The sequence below is a fragment of the Chiloscyllium punctatum genome, chromosome 46, assembly GCF_047496795.1.
Source record: "Chiloscyllium punctatum isolate Juve2018m chromosome 46, sChiPun1.3, whole genome shotgun sequence".
Lineage (NCBI taxonomy): Eukaryota > Metazoa > Chordata > Chondrichthyes > Orectolobiformes > Hemiscylliidae > Chiloscyllium > Chiloscyllium punctatum.
In genome coordinates, this window is record NC_092784.1 from 58,346,987 (window position 1) to 58,366,332 (window position 19,346).

At 44.7% G+C, this 19,346-nt stretch overlaps 1 protein-coding gene across 1 annotated transcript in view; it reads right to left on the reverse strand.

Annotated features, from left to right (window-relative positions):
• LOC140468147 (proto-oncogene vav-like) overlaps positions 1-19,346 on the reverse strand; it is a 134,875-nt gene that overhangs the window by 71,508 nt on the left and 44,021 nt on the right. Inside the window, exon 2 of the mRNA XM_072564352.1 lies at positions 15,683-15,799. Coding sequence (XP_072420453.1) covers positions 15,683-15,799 — 117 coding nt within the window. The remainder of the gene's footprint in view (positions 1-15,682; positions 15,800-19,346) is intronic.

Genomic DNA, 19,346 nt, shown 5'->3' on the forward strand with positions numbered 1-19,346 from the left:
TGCCTGATCATCCTCTGTTTTTACCTCTCTCATCAAAACCATTCTTAAGTCAGTCACTGGCAGCATCAGAACTTGATCTTGGAATAAGTAAACATTTTATCTGAAAATAAATACTGAAACGTTTTGGAATAACAATAAATGAAAGCTCCATCCAGAACATCCAAGGCGGGCTTCGTGAGCTATAACTTTGGGCTCATTTACCACAAAGGCAGTGACGAGAAAGCTCAGTCTCAGTTATAACACCATGTCTCATACAGACAGACAGATCCTGCTCTGACAGGTCACCACCGCCCCTTCACCAAAGCCCTCCTTCCCACTGCCCATCCCAGTATCCCCCACCCAAGCCTCCCATTCACTGGCAGAAGGTGACAATTTCCATCCTGGGTCCTGGTGAGAAACGGTTCGGGAGGAGTTGGTCTGGAGAGAGAAAGGAAGTAGGTACCATCCTGACTCAGAAATATATCACCCATTCATTCAGTGTCACCGGGTCAAAATCCAGAAACTCCCTCCCTGAGGGCACTGTGGTCGTTATCAACATCCCAAGGACTGCAGTGTTTCAAGAAAGTCACTTTCTCCAGGGCCATTAGGGACGGCCCAGCTAGCTAACCCCCACATCCCGTGAGCAAATAAAAACAAATAACAAATGAAATACTAGCTGCGATCGAACAGTGGAACAGTGGAATTAAGCCAATGGGCCAAATGGATTAATTCTGCTCCTGTGTCTTATGGTTAAAAATAAACGATCTCAACTACAGAATGGTGGAAGCAAAACACAAATTTGTCCCTCCCTTGTACGGAGGAAACATTTTTAAAGAGTGTGCTGTGATTTAACTGTGGTCTCAGTAATTGCATGATAGGACTCTGCTGGAAGTCTGAAACCTTTCCAGCTCAGACCATCCCGCATTGCAGCCCTAACATATATATAAATGCTGTTTAAAAAACACTGAAAAGGCTGACCTGAGCTAATACAAAGAACAGAAGGACCTTTCTATCATCCCTAGTCCAATTATAAATCCCAGTTCCCATCTCAACTAACTCAAAAAAGATTCAGTTGAATAAAGGGAACCATGGAGCTATGATGGAGGAGCTGGCCAAAGTTCAATGGTGCAATACCTTAGCAGGGATGACAGTGGAGGAACAATGGCGGATATTTCTGTGTATAATGCAGAAGTTGCAGGATCAGTTCATTCCAAAAAAGGAAGAAAGATCCTAGGAGGAGGAATGGGTGGCCGTGGCTGACGAGGGAAGTTAAGAAACATATAAAGTCAAAAGCGAAAAAGTATAACATAGCAAAGGTAAGTGGGAAAACGGAGGACTGGGAAGCTTTTAAAGAACAACAGAGGATTACTAAGAAGGAAATACGCAGAGAAAAAAATCAGGTACGAAGGTAAACTGGCCAAAAATATAAAGGAGGATAGTAAAAACTTTTTTAGATATGTGAAAGGCAAAAAAAAGGTTAAGACTAAAATTGGGCCCTTGAAGACAGAATCAGGGGAATATATTACTGGGAACAAAGAAATGGCATAAGAATTGAATTGGTACTTCAGATCTGTGTTCACTGGGGAAGACACAAGCAATGTCCCTGAGGTAACAGTGGCTGAAGGACCTGAACTTAAGGGAATTTATATTTGCCAGGAATTGGTGTTGGAGAGACTGTTAGGTCTGAAGATTGGTAAGTCCCTGGGACCTGATGGTCTACATCCCAGGGTACTGAAGGAGATGGCTCAAGAAATCGTGGATGCGTTGGTGATTATTTTCCAGAGTTCGATAGATTCAGGATCAGTTCCTGCAGATTGGAGGGTGGCTAATGTTGTACCACTTTTTAAGAAAGGTGGGAGAGAGAAAGCAGGAAATTATAGACCAGTTAGTCTGACCTCAGTGGTGGGAAAGATGCTGGAGTCTTTTATAAAGAATGAAATTACGACACATCTGGATAGCAGTGACAGGATAGGTCAGAGTCAGCATGGATTTATGAAGGGGAAATCATGCTTGAGTAATCTTCTGGAATTTTTTGAGGATGTAACTTTGAAGATGGACAAGGGAGATCCACTGGATGTAGTGTACCTGGACTTTCAGAAAGCCATTGATAAAGTCCCACATAGGAGGTTAGTGAGCAAAATTAGGGCGCATGGTATTATTAGGGGCAAAATACTGACTTGCATTGAAAATTGCTTGGCTGACAGGAAACACAGAGCAGTGATAAACAGCTCCATTTCGGAATGGTAGACGGGGACCGCAACATTTTACAATATATATTAATGATATAGAAGATGGTATTAATAGTAACATTAGCAATTTGCTGATGATACTAAGCTGGGTGGCAGGGTGAAATGTGAGGAGGATGTTAGGAGATTACAGGGTGACCTGGACAGGTTAGGTGAGTGGTCAGATGCGTGGCAGATGCAGTTTAATGTGGATAAATGTATGGTTATCCACTTTGGTGGCAAGAACAGGAAGGCAGATTACTACCTAAATGGAATCAATTTAGGTAAAGGGGCAGTACAAAGAGATCTGGGTGTTCTTGTACACCAGTCAATGAAGGTAAGCATGCAGGTCCAGCAGGTAGTGAAGAAGGCTAATAGCATGCTAGCCTTCATAACAAGAGGGATTGAGTATAGAAGCAAAGAGGTTCTTCTGCAGCTGTACAGGGCCTTGGTGAGACCACACCTGGAGTATTATGTCCAGTTCTGGACTCCAAATTTGAGGAAAGACATTCTGGCTATTGAGGGAGTGCAGCGTAGGTTCACGAGGTCAATTCCTGGAATGGCGGGACTTCCTTACACTGAAAGACTGGAGCGACTGGGCTTGTATATCCTTGAGTTTAGAAGACTGAGAGGGGATCTGATTGAGACACATAAGATTATTAAAGGATTGGACACTCTGGAGGCAGGAAACATGTTTCCGCTGATGGGTGAGTGCCGAACCAGAGGACACAGCTTAAAAATACAGGGTAGACCATTTAGGACAGAGATGAGGAGAAACTTCTTCACCCAGAGAGTGGTGGCTGTGTGGAATGCTCTGCCCCAGAGGGCAGTGGAGGCCCAGTCTCTGGATTCGTTTAAGAAAGAGTTAGATAGAGCTCTCAAGGATAGTGGAATCAAGGGTTATGGGGATAAGGCAGGAACAGGATACTGATTGAGGATGATCAGCCATGACCATAGTGAATGGTGGTGCAGGCTCGAAGGGCAGAATGGCCTACTCCTGCACCTATTGTCTATTGTCTACCTGTTCTGTCCGAGCCAGTGCACCTTCAGTATCGAAGACCACATCAGTTCTTCAACCTTTGGACTAAGGTGTCAATAAAATAATTATCTGCATAAAATTAAACAATTCAATCCATTGGATCAATGGTGACAGGGGTGGGGTCATGTGGGAACGTCTGAAATGATCTACCCCAGAGAGTTGTGGAGGCTAGGTCACTGAAACTATTTAAAGAGGATAGCTTTCTGAAATAAGTTGAGGTCTAGGACAAACTGGTATGGGAGAGGAGGTGAGGCCGGGGGCAGATCAGTCATGATCTGGTTGAATGATGGGGCAGGCTTGAGGGGCTGAATGGCCTATTCCAATTATCTCCATCTCAAGATAATTAGGACAAAGAACAAAGAAAATTTACAGCCCAGGAACAGGCCCTTCGGCTCTCCAAGCCTGAGCCGATCCAAATGTACTGTCTAAACCCGTCGCCCAATTCCTAAGGATCTGTATCCCCCTGTTCCCCACCTACTCATGCATCTGCCCAGACCCATCTTAAATGAATCTCCCGTGCCTGCCTCTACCACCTCTGCTGGCAATGTGTTCCAGACGCCCACCACCTTCTGTGTGCCGCGTGTATCCCCCTTAAACTTTCCACCTCTCACCTTGAAAACGTGACCTCTCGTTATTGAATCCTTCAACCTGGGAAAAAGCTTGTCTCTGTCTACCCTGTCTATACCCTTCATGATTTTGTAAACCTCAATCAGGTCCCCCCTCAATCTCCTTTTTTCTAATGAAAATAAACCTAACCTACTCAACCTTTCTTCATAGCTAGCACCTTCCATACCAGGCAGCATCCTTATAAACCTTCTCTGCACCCTCTCCAAAGCGTCCACATCCTTTTGGTAATGTGGTGACCAGAACTGTACACAGTATTCTAAACATGGCCAAACCAATGCCTTGTACAATTTTAACATGACCTGCCAACTCTTATACCCGTCTGCTGAAGGCAAGCATACTATATGCCTTCTTGACCACTCTATCCACCTGGGCAGCCACATTCAGGGTACAATGGACCTGAACTCCCAGATCTCTCTGCCCATCAATTTTTTCCAAGGCTCTTCCATTTACAATATAGTTTGCTACAAAATTAGACTTCCCAAAATGCATCACCTCATTTCCCCAGATTGAACTCCATCTGCCACTTCTCTACCCAACTTCTCTACCCAACTTCTCTACCGCATGGGCGGCACGGTGGCACAGTGGTTAGCACTGCTGCCTCACAGCGCCAGAGACCTGGGTTCAATTCCCGCCTCAGGCGACTCTCTGTGTGGAGTTTGCACGTTCTCCCCGGGTCTGCGTGGGTTTCCTCCGGGTGCTCTGGTTTCCTCCCACACTCCAAAGATGTGCAGGTCAGGTGAATTGGCCATGCTAAATTGCCCATAGTGTTAGGTAAGGGGTAGATGTAGGGGTATGGGTGGGTTGTGCTTCGGCGGGTGCGGTGTGGACTTGTTGGGCCGAAGGGCCTGTTTCCACACTGTAAGTAATCTAATCTAAAACTCTCCAGTCTATCTATATCGTCCTGTATTCTCTGACAGTCCTTTATGCTTTCTGCTACTCCACCAATCTTCGTGTCATAATTAGCTTGTGCATGCATCAGTGTGTCCTACTGACTGTGGGGTCATACATGCAAGAACGGGAGACTTGGCAAGGAAGGGGCTTGTGATCGTACGAACATGTGCACATCAGAATCAGGAGGCCATTCAGCCCTTCGAGCCTGCTCCACCACTCAACAAGGTTCGTGGCTTATCTGACTGTAACCTCAAATCCCCATTTCCACCTGAACCTGAGAACACTTCTTTAACAAGACCTTTTCTTTGTGTGGTGTCACTGGTGTAAGTAGGGAAGCAAAGCAGCTCAGCATGTTAACCTGAAAGCACACTGACAGTACAGGGCTTGGACTGGCCAACCAGTCAACTCAGAGAGAGGAAGGTGCTCTGATAAAGATATTAGACTTTTATTGGCTGTTTTGTTTGTTTGTTCTAAGAAATCAATGCATCAAAAACTACTTTAAAATAGCACCACAGGGGGTCAAGAAACCTTTTGCTAAATTGTGTGCACACTTGAGTGAGAATAATCCAAGGCAAGCAAGTCAAATGTTGCAAAGGGTCTTGGATGAATAATAACTGTTTTCAAAGAGGAAGGACCATATTAGGTGCGAACTGAAGTTTCTCAATTTGCACCTTGTGTTGTTACAACCTTCTTTCGGCAGTTCAAAGTTATTGCATCGCACAGGCACACCACACCAAAACATCTCTCTATACGCTCTATTTCCCACCAGAAACCACCAACAGCAGTAAAAGAGTTGCACTCTCAACATATGCAGCAACTTAATTGCATCCTGACAGAGTTAGCGAAACCAAAATAAAAACACACTCATTCAGCCGTTGAGAGTTGACTTAAAAGTGACATGTCAGATCTGGTGGTGAGAGCAAAATAATCGATTGCCATAAACACCCACAGCGGCTCCCGTGAAGGGCCTTTACTGTAATCCCGCTCTAATGAGGAGAAATTATTGATTCAATCTGCTGGGAACACAAGGTGCAATCCCGTTGCGATATTTCACCCAGCCTTGCCAATCTGTGAAAAGAGCTCCCAGTCTGAACGGAGTGTCTTCCTTTTTATATTCATTTTGTGGGATGTGGGCATCACTGGCCAGGCCCAGCATTTATTGCCTGCCTCTAGCTGCCCCTGGAGAAGATGGCGGTGATCTGCCTTCTTGAACCACTGCAGGGTGTGGAGGGGCAGTGCTGTTAGGGAGGGAGCTCCTCTATTTTGACCCAGAGTCACCAAAGGAACGGCGATATATTTCCCAAGTCAAGGTGGTGAGTGGCTTGGAGGGGAATTTGCAGGGGGTGCTGTTCCCCTTATCCGCTGCCCTTGTCCCTCGAGATGGAAGTGGCTATGGGTTTGGAAGGTGCTATTTCTGGACATTTGATGAATTGCAGAGCATCATGTACACACTACAGCTACTGAGCATCAGTGGTAGAGAGAGTGGGATACCCGTGGCTTAATAACCCAAAAGCAGAATGCTGCAGATTTTGCTCCCTAACAGCACGGTATGTACCCGAGGGACCACAGCAGCTCAGGAAGGCAACTTACCACCACCTTCTCCAGAACAACCAAGGACAGGCCAATAAATACTGGGCCCAGCCAGCGACGTTTACGTCGCATTAACAAATATTTTTAAAAAGTTGAAGATCTGCTTTAAAAGCAGGAGGTCAGCAGGTCTGGCAGCAACTTTGCAGAGAGAGAGAGAGACTGAGTTAACATTTCAGGTCAGCGACCTTTCTTCAGATAGTGAAACGTTAAATGTGGAATGTGAGCAATAAAGAGTGGGACAAAAATGACCTTCAGGGAGAGGGGTGACGCTGACCAACCCCATTGGTTGGCTGTTCCTCAGGTGTGCTGGTAACACAACATCGTAACAGCACCAAAGGGGTTGGGGGAGGGGGACACTTCACCCATTGTGTCTGTGCTAGCCCTCTGAAAGACCATTGTGCCACTCTTTCTCTGTACCCTTCCTCGTTCCTCCTTCCTTTCTCGATAGGAAGTCAACTCCCCTCTGTATTTTGTGATTGAACTCCGTCCCCAGCAAGCACTTGGGGAGGGGTAGGGGGGAAGCTTTCTCGATCTCGCTGAGTGAAGACTGCTTTCCCCTGTGTCTCCATCCCTTCCATTGCCACCAAATCCCATGCTCCCAGCCTATCCCCATGACCCTGCCTTGACCATGGCTAATCCACCTGGCCTACACATCCCTAAGAAGACTTGCTTTCAATGCTCAGAGCTTTTGGGCACAGGAACTGGGACATTGTGTTGAGGTTGTTTGGAACGTTGATGAGGCATCTTTTGGAGTACCGCGCACAATTTTGGTCACCCTGCTACAGGAAGGATATTATTAAATTGGAGAGGGTTTACAAAAGCTTTACCAGGATGTTGCCTGGAATTGAGGGTTTGAGTTATAAGGGGATGTTGGGACTTTTTTCACTGGAGCAGGGGAAGTTGAAAGGTGACCACATAGAGCTTTATAAAATCATGAGAGGCATAGGTAAAGTGAATGACAATCATCTTTTTCCCAGGTTGGGGGAGTTCAAAAAGTAGGGTGCATTTCTTTGAGGTGAGAGGTGAAATATTTAAAAAGCTCTTGACGTACAACTTTTTTGCACAGAGGGTGGTTTATATGTGGAATGAACTGCCTGAGGAAGTGGTAGATGCAGGTATAGTTACAACATTTAGACACATACATGAATAAGAAAGGTTTAGAGGGATCTGGGCCTTGTTTTAATTTGGAAACCCTGGTTTGCATGGATGAGTTGGACCAATGGGTCTGTTTCCATGCCGCATGACTCTAATCCACCCTAACCTGCACACCTTTGGACTGAGGGAGCAAACTGGAGCACCCGACAGAAACAGGAAGAATGTGCAAACTCTACACAATCACCCAAAGGTGGAATCAAACCCACGTCCCTGGTGTTGTGAGGTAGCAGTGCTGACCACCGAGCCACCCTGTCTATCCCTCTTTAAAAGGTATTCAGTTGGGTTTTTGCTTACAGACTTTCACAGTGACATTGTGTGGTTCAGACACCGAGATTTCCAGATCTATTGTAGAAATGTACAATACAAAAGAGGACCTTCAACCCATAAAGTCTGCACTGCCAACATAATACAACTACCTCCACTCATCCCACCTTCCCACACTTGGCCCACAAACTGAATCTTGTGACATTTCAGGTGTTCATCCGAGTACTTTTTAAAGGCTGTTAGATTTCTTGCCTCAACTACTGTCCCTGGCACGGCATTCCAGATTCCCATCATCCTCTGGGTGGAAACACTATGCCTCAATTCCCTGCTCAACTTCCTGACTGAGTTGCAACTCTCATCCTGGTTACCAGTCCAACACAAAAGTCCTTATTTCACTGCCCTATGACTGAATAAACCAGCTCCCTACAACCTCAGAAACAGACATCCCTCAGAGCATCTCATACACTAACAGTTGCTGGGTAACTCAGAACTGAAACGTGCCCGGAAACAGAGGCATGTTGCCAGGCATCTGTTTTTACACTCATCAGGACCCATGCTAGAAGGGCACAGGAGAAAAAGATGCTGATTGGTTGGCTCATCAGCCCTGATTGGACAACTAACAAATGTTTGAGACTAAATCCGTTGTGCTTGTGTCGGCTCATCTATGTTGGTTTGAAGCTTGCTCCAGGAGCAAAAGGAATATGTTCAGTTATTGCACTTAATGAGTGACCCAGAAATATGTGGAGCCTATATAACCCACATTGCTTTCTACATAGCAATGCCTCAGCCAATCAGCACTCCTTCCCTTGTGTGATATAAATTGTTGCGATTGTTTAAAATTTGGAATTCTTGCGTTCGTCCTGATAAGCATAGACAGAGAGTGTCAATGAAACATCCCTTTGATTTAATCTCATAGATTCTATAAGATAACTAATCAGGCCATTAACTGAAACAAAAATGTTGTTTAATATGCCAAAAGGTAACAGGGTAGCAATTGTGATGATGCTGTAACTTTAAGAGGTGTGTATTGTCCTGGTTTCTTTTAGAGAGAGATTGGTGGACAGGTAGTGAGTGGTCTATGAGAAGGAAAACAACTTGTGAGGCCTTGGGGGTTCTTTTTTAAGTTGGAACAATAGAAGCAGCCTGACTGGATGTGTTCAAGTTTTCCTAAATCCAGGATTTTTTGAGTTAGCTTTCAATAGTTATTGCTGAGGTCTCAGCAGGGTTGGAAGGCAGTGAATCTGTCCTGGCTGCTACTCTCTCTCTCTCCAAATTGTCTTTTGATGTTCCCTCCTCCTAGATTGGAGAATTGCATGTGAGACAATCTGTTTTCTGAATTTGCCTTTTTGCCAGAGGGTGTGTTTATGGGATGTTACTCTATTGGAACAGTTAATTATAAACAGTTACTGTATCTATTATTCTGTTAAGTTTTCCAATAGAGTTGTTATTTCAAGTTCCTCTTTGTTTTGTTGTATTTTAACTACAGTGTTTAAATAAATTGTGTCTGGCTTAACCTCAAGTGGCTTGACCAATTGAATTGCATCTGGAATGCTACACCTTACATTTACTTTTAAAACGAGGAAAGGTTATGGTCTAGGCTATCTTCTCAATATATTTTTAGGAGGATTGTTCTGGTCCATAACATAAGCAATAATCGTAAAGGACAGTATCAGGAGATTTGTAATTTCGGGATGTCATTGGGCTGGACCAGCATTGGTTCCCCATTCCTCTTTGCCATTGAGAAGATGATAGCAAGCTGACTTCCTTCCACAATGTTGTTCATTCCTCCCAGGACTGAGCACATCACTGGACAGACCAGCATTTGTTGCTTGTCCCTAATTGAACTGAGTCAAAAAGTGTGGTGCTGGAAAAGCACAGCCAGTCAGGCAGCATCCAAGGAGCAGGAGAGTCAACAGTTCAGGCAGAAGCCCTCCATCAGGAAGCCTTTCATCAGCTTCCTCGGATACTGCCTGACCGGCTGCACTTTTCCAGCGTCGCACTTTTCGACTCTGACTCTCCACCATCTTCAGTCCTCATTTTCTCCTTAATTGCACTGAGTGGCTCACACAGCCTGTTCAGTTAAGAGTGACTGACCAACAGTTAACATTGCTTTGGGTCTGGATATATACATAAGCCAGACTTCCTTTCCCCGAAGAGGCATTAGCTAATCAGATGTGTTTCTGCAACAAACCATTATAGGTTACTTTCCAGATACATTCATTGAATTCATATTTCACCAAGCACTATAGTGAACCCATGTCCCCCAGAGCATTAACCTGAGCCTCTGCATTACTAGTCTGGAACATTACCCCCACGCCAGGGCTTCCCCCTACTCATTGACGATAGTCACCATTATTGAGAGCAGCGTTTTTTATTGCAGATATATTAATGTATTGAAATGGGGATTGCCCCAGGGGTGGGATCTGAGCACGTGGCTGTGAAGCATTGGTCCACACCAGAAGGAAGAACAGTCAATTGAACGCCCATCGTGTGCATGATTTGAGGGGGATGGGGGGGGAAGATGCCATTCGCTGTCCTCCTCCTTTCTGATTAAAGGTCAGAAAGTATCAGGAAGCAGCGTTTTCACCTACATCAGAAGGCTGGATCAGGTTCCAAGGAAATGCACATGAGACAAGGATTCAGGATCCACACAACAAAGCAGCCAGACACTGCAAAGGCAAAATGTTAGGGTTGGCGTTGCGGAAGGAAGAGATTAAAAAGGCGCCTTAATCTGTGCCAGTTTGACAATGAGGAAAGATTAGGGAGGCTGAACAGAAGGAGCTCACCATCATCAACAGCAAAGATCAGATGTATTAACCGATACAGATCAGACAAAGTGATTTTATGACTGGGTCATTATATAATTAGAAAGAGCGGTGCTGTGACAAATTACAGAACAGCAGGGGGGATGTCATTATTGCAGGATCCCAGAAAATAGAAGGGTATTTATGTTGCTAAGCAAGAGCCAAGTTAAACCCTGCATCCTCGCCCACTCACATTGGTCTCGTTTATCAAGGGGAAACATGAGACAGGAATATTAGATCGGCACCAGTGAATTTAACTCAATTCTCCCAGCCGTAAATCTGATTAAAGTCTGCCAGCGTATTTTTTTGAAGTTTTTGCTGGCTCCCTCCATTTTCCACCAACTTCGCCACGTTACAGTGTCTGCCATTCGGACCACATTCAGACAACCGCCCATGTGGCGTTTTGGCAGCACATTCACCTGACCGAGTCATTTCAGCGAGCAGTGAGTCCCACCTCATGTCTACCTTGTACCTGGGCAGGGATGGCTGAACCCTCTCCGACCTACTGTTCAATTATTCCGTCTTCGATTGTGTGAGTTTGTGCACCAGTGATGCTTACCACATTTGATTTGTTACGCCTGGGCGAGGACTCAGAGAAAAATAGACAAACTGGAGAAAGGGGGGAAAAGCAGAGCTGAAACATGGAGCAGACATTTCAAAGCACTCAATAATCAAATGTTGAATGGAGGTGGAAGTTTTATGGTCAATGCAAGCTGAGGATGTAGAGGTGTCAGTGTTGGACTGGGGTGGACAAGGTCAAAGGTCACGTGATACCAAGTTATAAGCAAATAGATCAGAGTGGAAACAGACCCTTTGGCCCAACAAGTCCATATCAACCCTCCAAAGAGTAACCCACCCAGACCCACGCACATACTCATACATCTATCACTATGGGCAATTTAGCATGGCCAATTCACCTGACCCACACATCTTTGGATTGTGGGAGGAAACCCAGGCAGACATGGGGAGAATGTGCAAACTCCACACAGACAGCCGCCTGAGGCTGGAATCGAACCTGGGTCCCTGGCGCCGTGAGGTAACAGTGCTAACCACTGAGCCACTGTGCCACCCATAGGTTTATTTGGAATCAAAGTTTTCGGAGTGTTGCTCCTTCAACAACTGAAGCTCCCAAAGCTTGGGATTTCAAGTAAACCTGTTGGACTTATAACCTGGTGTCGTGTGACTTCTGACAATGTAAACAAGAGAGAATGTTTCCTTCGTGGGGGAGAAGACAGAAACAGGTGGCAGAGCTGAAAAGGAAGGGGCCTCTCGCTTGAATCAGAGATGCGTAAATTTATTTTTCTTCGCTCCAGGTAGTGGTGGAGGCAGAATTATTGGATATTTTTAAAACTGAGTTAGAAAGATACTCTGAAATTGCAAACTTTCAGAGCCCTAAAACCTTGCGATTTCAAATAAACCTGTCGGACTATAACCTGATCTCGTTTGGTCTTTGACCTTGTCCACTCCAGTCCAACTCCGGCACCTCCTGATTGACAATAAAGGAGGTCAAAGTGTAAGGAGGAGTAGGTGGGAACTGAGGCTATTGTCCTATCAGACACCGTCTTATCAGAAGGCAGAACAGACTCGAGAGGCCAAATGGTCATAAGTTGTGTGTTCATATCACGGCATACCCCCAGGGATGCCATAGGGTTTTTTGGAGGGGCAGTCACATCAGCTCAAGTACTGTACAAAGGCAACAGGTTAATCTGGTGTTTTCAGCTGTTCATCCAGGCAACATTGCCAGCGGCTGTGTATTTTCACTGCACAGTTCATGTAAAAAGATCCACAAAAGATGGAACATATCCAAGAATGAATCACTTCAATTCTAAGGCATAAAAAAGACCTGAAGTAAGACACTCCATTTTCTGTTTCTTACAGCATCTCAACCTCATGCAGGCTTCATGGCCATGGTCTCCCCTGAATAACTTCAGGCAGTTACAAAGTCATGCTGGCTTTTTTCCTGAGAAATAGAGCTGTTTCAGCTCACTCTTGTAACTTGGTCAAAACCCAGCATGTGGGAAAATTATTACGTTTCATTTCATACTTGTAAGATTTCAGCCTGGTTCTATTCTAGCTCTTTCAGGTGAGACATTAGACTGAGACTGTCCACTCTGTTGGACGTGAAAGACCCCACCCCAACATTTCATCGAAGATGAATAGAGTTCTTTGTGGATAACAGTTACATTCTCAAAGAACACTAATGCATGTTATCTGGACATTGAGAGCTTTCTGTGTGCACATTAGCTTTCTGTAGGTGAACTGGGGAACTTAGTTATAGAATTGAGGCATGGACTATTTTCTAAATGGGGAGAAAATTCAGAACTCTGAAGTGCAAAGAGACTTGGGAGTTCTAGTCCAGGATTCTCTCAAGGTAAACTTGCAGGTTTGGTCAGTAGTTAGGAAGGCAAATGCAATGATAGTATTTATTTTGGGACTTTCATGTAAAAGCAGGGATGTACTTCTGAAGTCTGTAAGGCTCTAGTCAGACCACATTTGGAGTATTGTGAGCAGTTTTGGGCCCTATATCTCAGGAAGGATGTACTGGCCCTGGAGTATGTTCGGAGAGGTTCATGAGAATGATCCCAGGAAAGAACAGCTTAATATCTGAGGAACGTTTGAAGTCTCTGGGTCTATACTCAATGGAGTTTAGAAGGATGAGGGGGGATTTCAGTGAAACTTACAGAATACTGAACAGCCTGGACAGAGTGGACATTGGCAAGATGTTTCCATTGGTAGGAGAGATGAGAACCCTGAGGGCACAGCCTCAGAATAAAGGGAAGACCTTTTCGAACGGAGTTAAGGAGAAACTTCTTCAGCCAGAGAGTGGGGAATTGAGGGAATTAATTGCTGCAGAAGACTTTGGAGGCCAGCTCATTGAATGTATTTAAAACAAACTAGATAGATTCTTGAGTATCAAGGTGATCATGGGTTAGGGGTAGAAACTTATCAGCCATGATTAAGTAGTGGAACAGACTCAATTGGTTGAATGGCCTAATTTCTGCTCCTATGTCTTATGGTCTTATGATAAACAGACGCTTATTTAAAACTGAGATGTGAAGGAATTTCTTCTCCCAGTGAACGGTTGGAGATCCCTTCCGCAGAGAGTTGATTACTGCAGGCTAGATCACTGAAATAGCTAAAGAGAAGATAAATGGGTTTTTGGAATGTCAGGGAGTTGAAAGTTAGAATGAGCTGGAATGAAAGAGGGGTTCAAGTCTGATGCAGATCAGTCATAGACTTGCTGGATGGTGAGCTAGGCTTAAGGGGCCAAATGGCCTACTTAAGTTCGAGTGTACATCGTTTGGAGTAACGACCTTTCTTTCCAATTCATTCATGAGATGATGTCACCACTGGCTAGGAAGGCATTTATTGCCCATTTCAGAGTCTACTCCATTGGTGCAGGTCTGGAGTCACACGTTGGCCATACCAGGTAAAGATGGCAGATTTCCTTCCCTAAAGGGGACCAGTGAACCAGGTAGACTTTTATCACCACACCCCCCTACGACCCACCCTCCCATTCGGGCACTTTCCCCTGCCACCGCAGGAACTGTAAAACCTGTGCCCACACCTCCTCCCTCACCTCTATCCAAGGCCCGAAAGGAGCCTTCCACATCCATCAAAGTTTTACTTGCACATCCACCAATATCATTTATTGTATCCGTTGCTCCCGATGTGGTCTCCTCTACATTGGGGAGACTGGGCGCCTCCTAGCAGAGCGCTTTAGGGAACATCTCCGAGACACCCGCACCAATCAACCAAACCGCCCTGTGGCCCAACATTTCAACTCCCCCTCCCACTCTGCCGAGGACATGGAGGTCCTGGGCCTCCTTCACCGCTGCTCCCTCACCACCAGACGCCTGGAGGAAGAACGCCTCATCTTCCGCCTCGGAACACTTCAACCCCAGGGCATCAATGTGGACTTCAACAGCTTCCTCATTTCCCCTTCCCCCACCTCATCCTAGTTTCAAACTTCCAGCTAAGCACACTCTCCTTGACTTGTCCGGACTTGTCCGACCTGCCTATCTCCTTTTCCACCGATCCACTCCACCCTCTCCTCCTTGACCTATCACCTTCATCTCCTCCCCCACTCACCCATTGTACTCTATGCTACTCTCTCCCCACCCCCACCCTCCTCTAGCTTATCTCTCCACGCTTCAGGCTCACTGCCTTTATTCCTGATGAAGGGCTTTTGCCCGAAACGTCGATTTCGCTGCTCGTTGGATGCTGCCTGAACTGCTGTGCTCTTCCAGCACCACTAATCCAGTATTTTATCACCGTTGCCAACATTAGGCAAGTAAAGTGGCTGGGTGCCTGGTGTCCTGTTTAACAGGGTTCGGGTTCGAATCCTTCTACAGCAGATGGTGGAATTTGAATTCAATAAAAATCTGGAATTAAGAGTCTAATGATGACCATGAATTTGTTTTCAATTGTCGGTAAAACCTATCTGGTTCACTAATGTCCTATTGGGAAGGAAACTGCCATCCTTATGTGCTCTGGCCAATATGTGACTCCAAACCCACAGCAACTTGGTTGACGCTTAACTGTCCTCTGGGCAATTAGGGATGGGCAACAAATGCTGGCCTAGCCAGCGATACCCTCATCCCGTAAATGAATAACGGAAGAAAAACACTCCACATCTCCAAGAGCTACCAACTCTGTTAGTGGGGACTACTGCTGAGTTGTCATCCTTGCGAACATAGGAGTGTGAAAGGGAAACTGCTAGAGTCATCTTGCACCTTCCACAACTTGAGGATGTGCCAATACACTCAACATCCAACCAGAAACAGGTACCTTTGTGTGCCGTTCCGCCAAACTTCCCACCCATTGCCAGTGGGAAAACTGGAGCCAGTGACCTTGATAACCACACTGCTGTTAATTGGTTGCATAGTCAGATAATTCAGATTATCAAACCAATACCTGACCCCTTTGCAAATGGTTCAGCAGAATTGACCATTGGCTCAATAAACATATATTCACAAAGGAACAACTGAAATAGCTCAATAATAAAAGGGTTGCAAAAATAATTTGGCTTCCCACAGGTTTTCATTTCCTCTGAAACCCAGGCAGTGCAGAGAATGAAATTTCAGACTATAACATAAACACTGTACCTTGGCAAAATCGCGTACATCGAACAGATCGAAGGCTTCAAACAGTTCACTCTTCTTCATGTTGAATTTCTCGCAGCACGCGTTTAAAAAGGTCCGGATATTCTTGAGGCAAAGGAACTGTAAAGCAAGACGGGGCAGATACAGACAGGGTCAATTAATGGAAAGACCACCCTCACGTTAAAAAGTTTTGTGCATATTCCTGTCCCCTATTCTTCCTGCCTGTTGCGACAGGTTGGTCATCACAACTCTTTGAGTTGGGAGAAAGGCAAGGTCAGAGACTGAGGAAGTCTGAAAAAAAGACTCTGGATTCACATAGCGCCTTCCACAGGATGTGCCAATACACTCAGCGTCCAATCAGAGACAGCACCGCAATCTTAGAGTATCTGTTGTTGATAACACTCCTTCAAAGGGCTTGGAGTCGTTTCACTCTGCTTAAGAAGTGCTATGTAAATGCAAAATATTTTTGTTGCCACATGCTAACCTTGCCAGAAGATGGCCATAAAACCAGAAGGATGTAGGAGCACTTAGACTGCTCAGCCATTCAGTGAGACCATGGCTGACCTAGTAACTCCATTTTCCTGCTTCTTTTTTTACCCCGTAACCCTTATTGATTAAACCTCTTCCTGTGTCAGCCTTGAATATATTTAATGAACCAGCCTCCACAGTCCTCTGCAATAAGGAATTCCACACATTCACTCCCGGCTGACAGTCCTCAGCTCTGTCTTAAATATACAACTCCGTACTCCTAGAATATACGGTCTGGTCTTAGATTCCCCCACAAGGGGAAACAACCTCTCCACATCTCCCTTTTCAGGCCCCCTAAGAATTTTTAATGTTTCAATAAGGTCATCTCTCATTCTTCGAAACTCCAATGAGTAGGCCAAACCTCCTCAACCTCTCCCTCATCAGATAGTCCTTCCAAACCTGATATCAGCCAAGTGAACTTTCTCTGGACTGGTCCAATACCAGTATATCTCTCTCTGTAGATAAGGGAACCAAACTGTGGTCTGTACAGTCTTAGCAAGACTTCCCTTTTTGTTTATTCCAGTCCCTTTGAAATAAAGACAATGTCCCACAAACCTTCATTATTTCTCATTAAACTTGGAGCATTCCTTTTTTTGTGATTTATGATTTATATTTATGAAGGAGAGGTGATGGACTATTATTGCTGGACTATTAATCCAGGAGACTCTGATAATGTTCCAGGGACCTGGGTTTGAATCCTGCCATGTCATTTAAAAGGCATCTGGATGGGTGTACGAGTAGGAAGGGTTTGGAGGGATAAGGGCCAAGTGCTGGCAGGTGGGGCTAGATTGGGTTGGGATATCTGGTCAGCATGGACGGGTTGGACCGAAGGGTCTGTTTCCGTGCTGTACATCTCTATGGCTCTATGACTGATGGGAGAATTTGAATCAATAAGTATCTGGAATTAGAAGCCTAAAGGTGACATTGAAACTGCTGCTGACTGTCAGGAAAAAACCCAACTGGTTCACTGGGGAGGGAAACCATCATCCTTACCCAGTCCAGACCCACAGCAATGGGGACCATAAGCATAAATTGCTGGAAAAGCTCAGCAGATCTGGCAGCATCTGTGAAGAGAAATCAGAGTTAACGTCGAGGGACCCTTCCTCAGAACTGTTTATCCCACAGCAATGGGGGTTGACACTTAACTGCCCTCTGGACGATTAGGGATGGGCAACAAATACTGGCCTGGCCAGCAATGCCATCAGCCTGTGAATGAATAAAAAAGTATATCGCACCCCCCCCCCCCCCCCAATCCCCCTCTGCAGTTCTTCCCCGTTTAACCAATATTCAGCTCCTCTGCTCTTCCTGCCAAAGTTTGGCATTATATTCTACCTACCAAGCTTTTGCTCTGTCACTTAACATAACTCTTTGCGTCATCTTCCCCTACTTGCCTTCCCACCATTTCTTTTGGGTCATCTGTAATAGCCCATTAACTTTCCTCACCTAAGTCCCTATTGTCTTGCCAATGGTGACTACACTAGTTGCAGCGTGCCATCTTGAAAATGCTCCCCTTATCTCAAACTCTCTGTCTTCAATTGATTATCAAATCCTCCATACTAGTCCCTGCACAATGAGCTCTTAGTAAATACCCTTATGTGCAGTACCTTACTGAATGTTGTTTGGAAATCCAAAATACATTACATTTACTTGTTCCCCTTTACCGATCCTGCTTGTTACATCCTCAAAACAATTCTAATGAACTTTCCAGACACATTTTCCCCTTCATAAAGTCTTGCTGATATTGCGTGTTGATATTAGAAATTTCTGAATGCTCTACTATTACAGATATTTTCTGTTCAGATGCATTATTACAACCCCTGGAGCTGGTGGGACTTGAAACCAGGCCTCCTGGCTTAAAGGGGTGGACACTACTACTATACCTTTTAGAATAGAGTTAAATAATCTCAATAACAGATGTTACACTAACTAAGCTACAGTGACTTGCTTTTTATTGCCTTCCTTTTAAAATAAAGGTGCTACACTGGCTGGTTTTCTATTGTTTTCTGAATCTAAGGATTCTAGGTCAATGATGATCAATGCATCAATTATCTCTGTAACTACTTTCTTTAATATCCAAGGATGGATCCCATCTGGCTTGGGGAAGTTATCAGCCTTTAGCCCTATTAGTTTCCCTGGCATTTTTTCTCCAGGAATAATTATAGTGTTTATTTCCTCTCCCCCTTTTGCCATTTGATTATTTCACATTTCAGGAATGCCAGTAGTGTCTCCTCCTGTGATGATTAACGCAAAGTATTGATTCAATTCCTCTTCCAATTCCTGGCTCCCCATCGTTATTTCCCCAGCCTCATTCTCTTGGGCTCTCTCTTCCTTTTTATACATTAAAAGAAATTTGTACTGTCACTCCTGTTGTTACTTGTTAGTTCACCCTTATAGTTTATTTCTTCTCTTTTGTTTGGTTTGTTTGGTTAATTTTTAAAACTTTCCTAGTCCTCTGACTTACCACTAAACTTTGTCCCTTTATAAAAGTCTTGTTCAATTTGGTACTGCTCTTAGTTTCATTGGTTAACCATGATGGATTTACTGTCTTCCAAGGATCCCACTTCCTCGCCAAGATACAACTTTGTTGCGCGTCACAAACTATTCTCTTAAATATCAGCCGTTGCTCGTCCATTGTCCCTTCTGCTAAACTCCTTACTCACTCCAACCAACTCTGCTCTCATTCCTTTGTCAGTTGCTTCAGAGCCAAGTTCTATCCTCTCAAATGGATCGTTAAATTCGACCATGTTATGGTTACTGTTGCCTAATGGATCTTTTACACAGACCCTGCCTCATGACACATGTCCAGTTCCAAAATAGTCTGATCGAATCCATTCTACATTGTTCCATTAAACTGCTACAAACGTACTCTGTGAATTCTTCATCACTGCTCCTTCAGTCAAAGGTTGAAGACATTCATGGTTAATTCATGGCTTTTTAATACTTACTCTGGCATTATCTCTTGATTTATTTTCTGATGTACAGTATATAGCTGCTGTTAGGGGGCCTGCAGATTACTCAATGCAATGTCTTCCTCCCTTTGCTATTTCTTACCTTCATCTGTAAGGATTTGAGATCATCCAAACTGAAGTCAGTGCCTGCTATTGTGTTTATTCTATCCCATACTAACAAAGCTACCCTT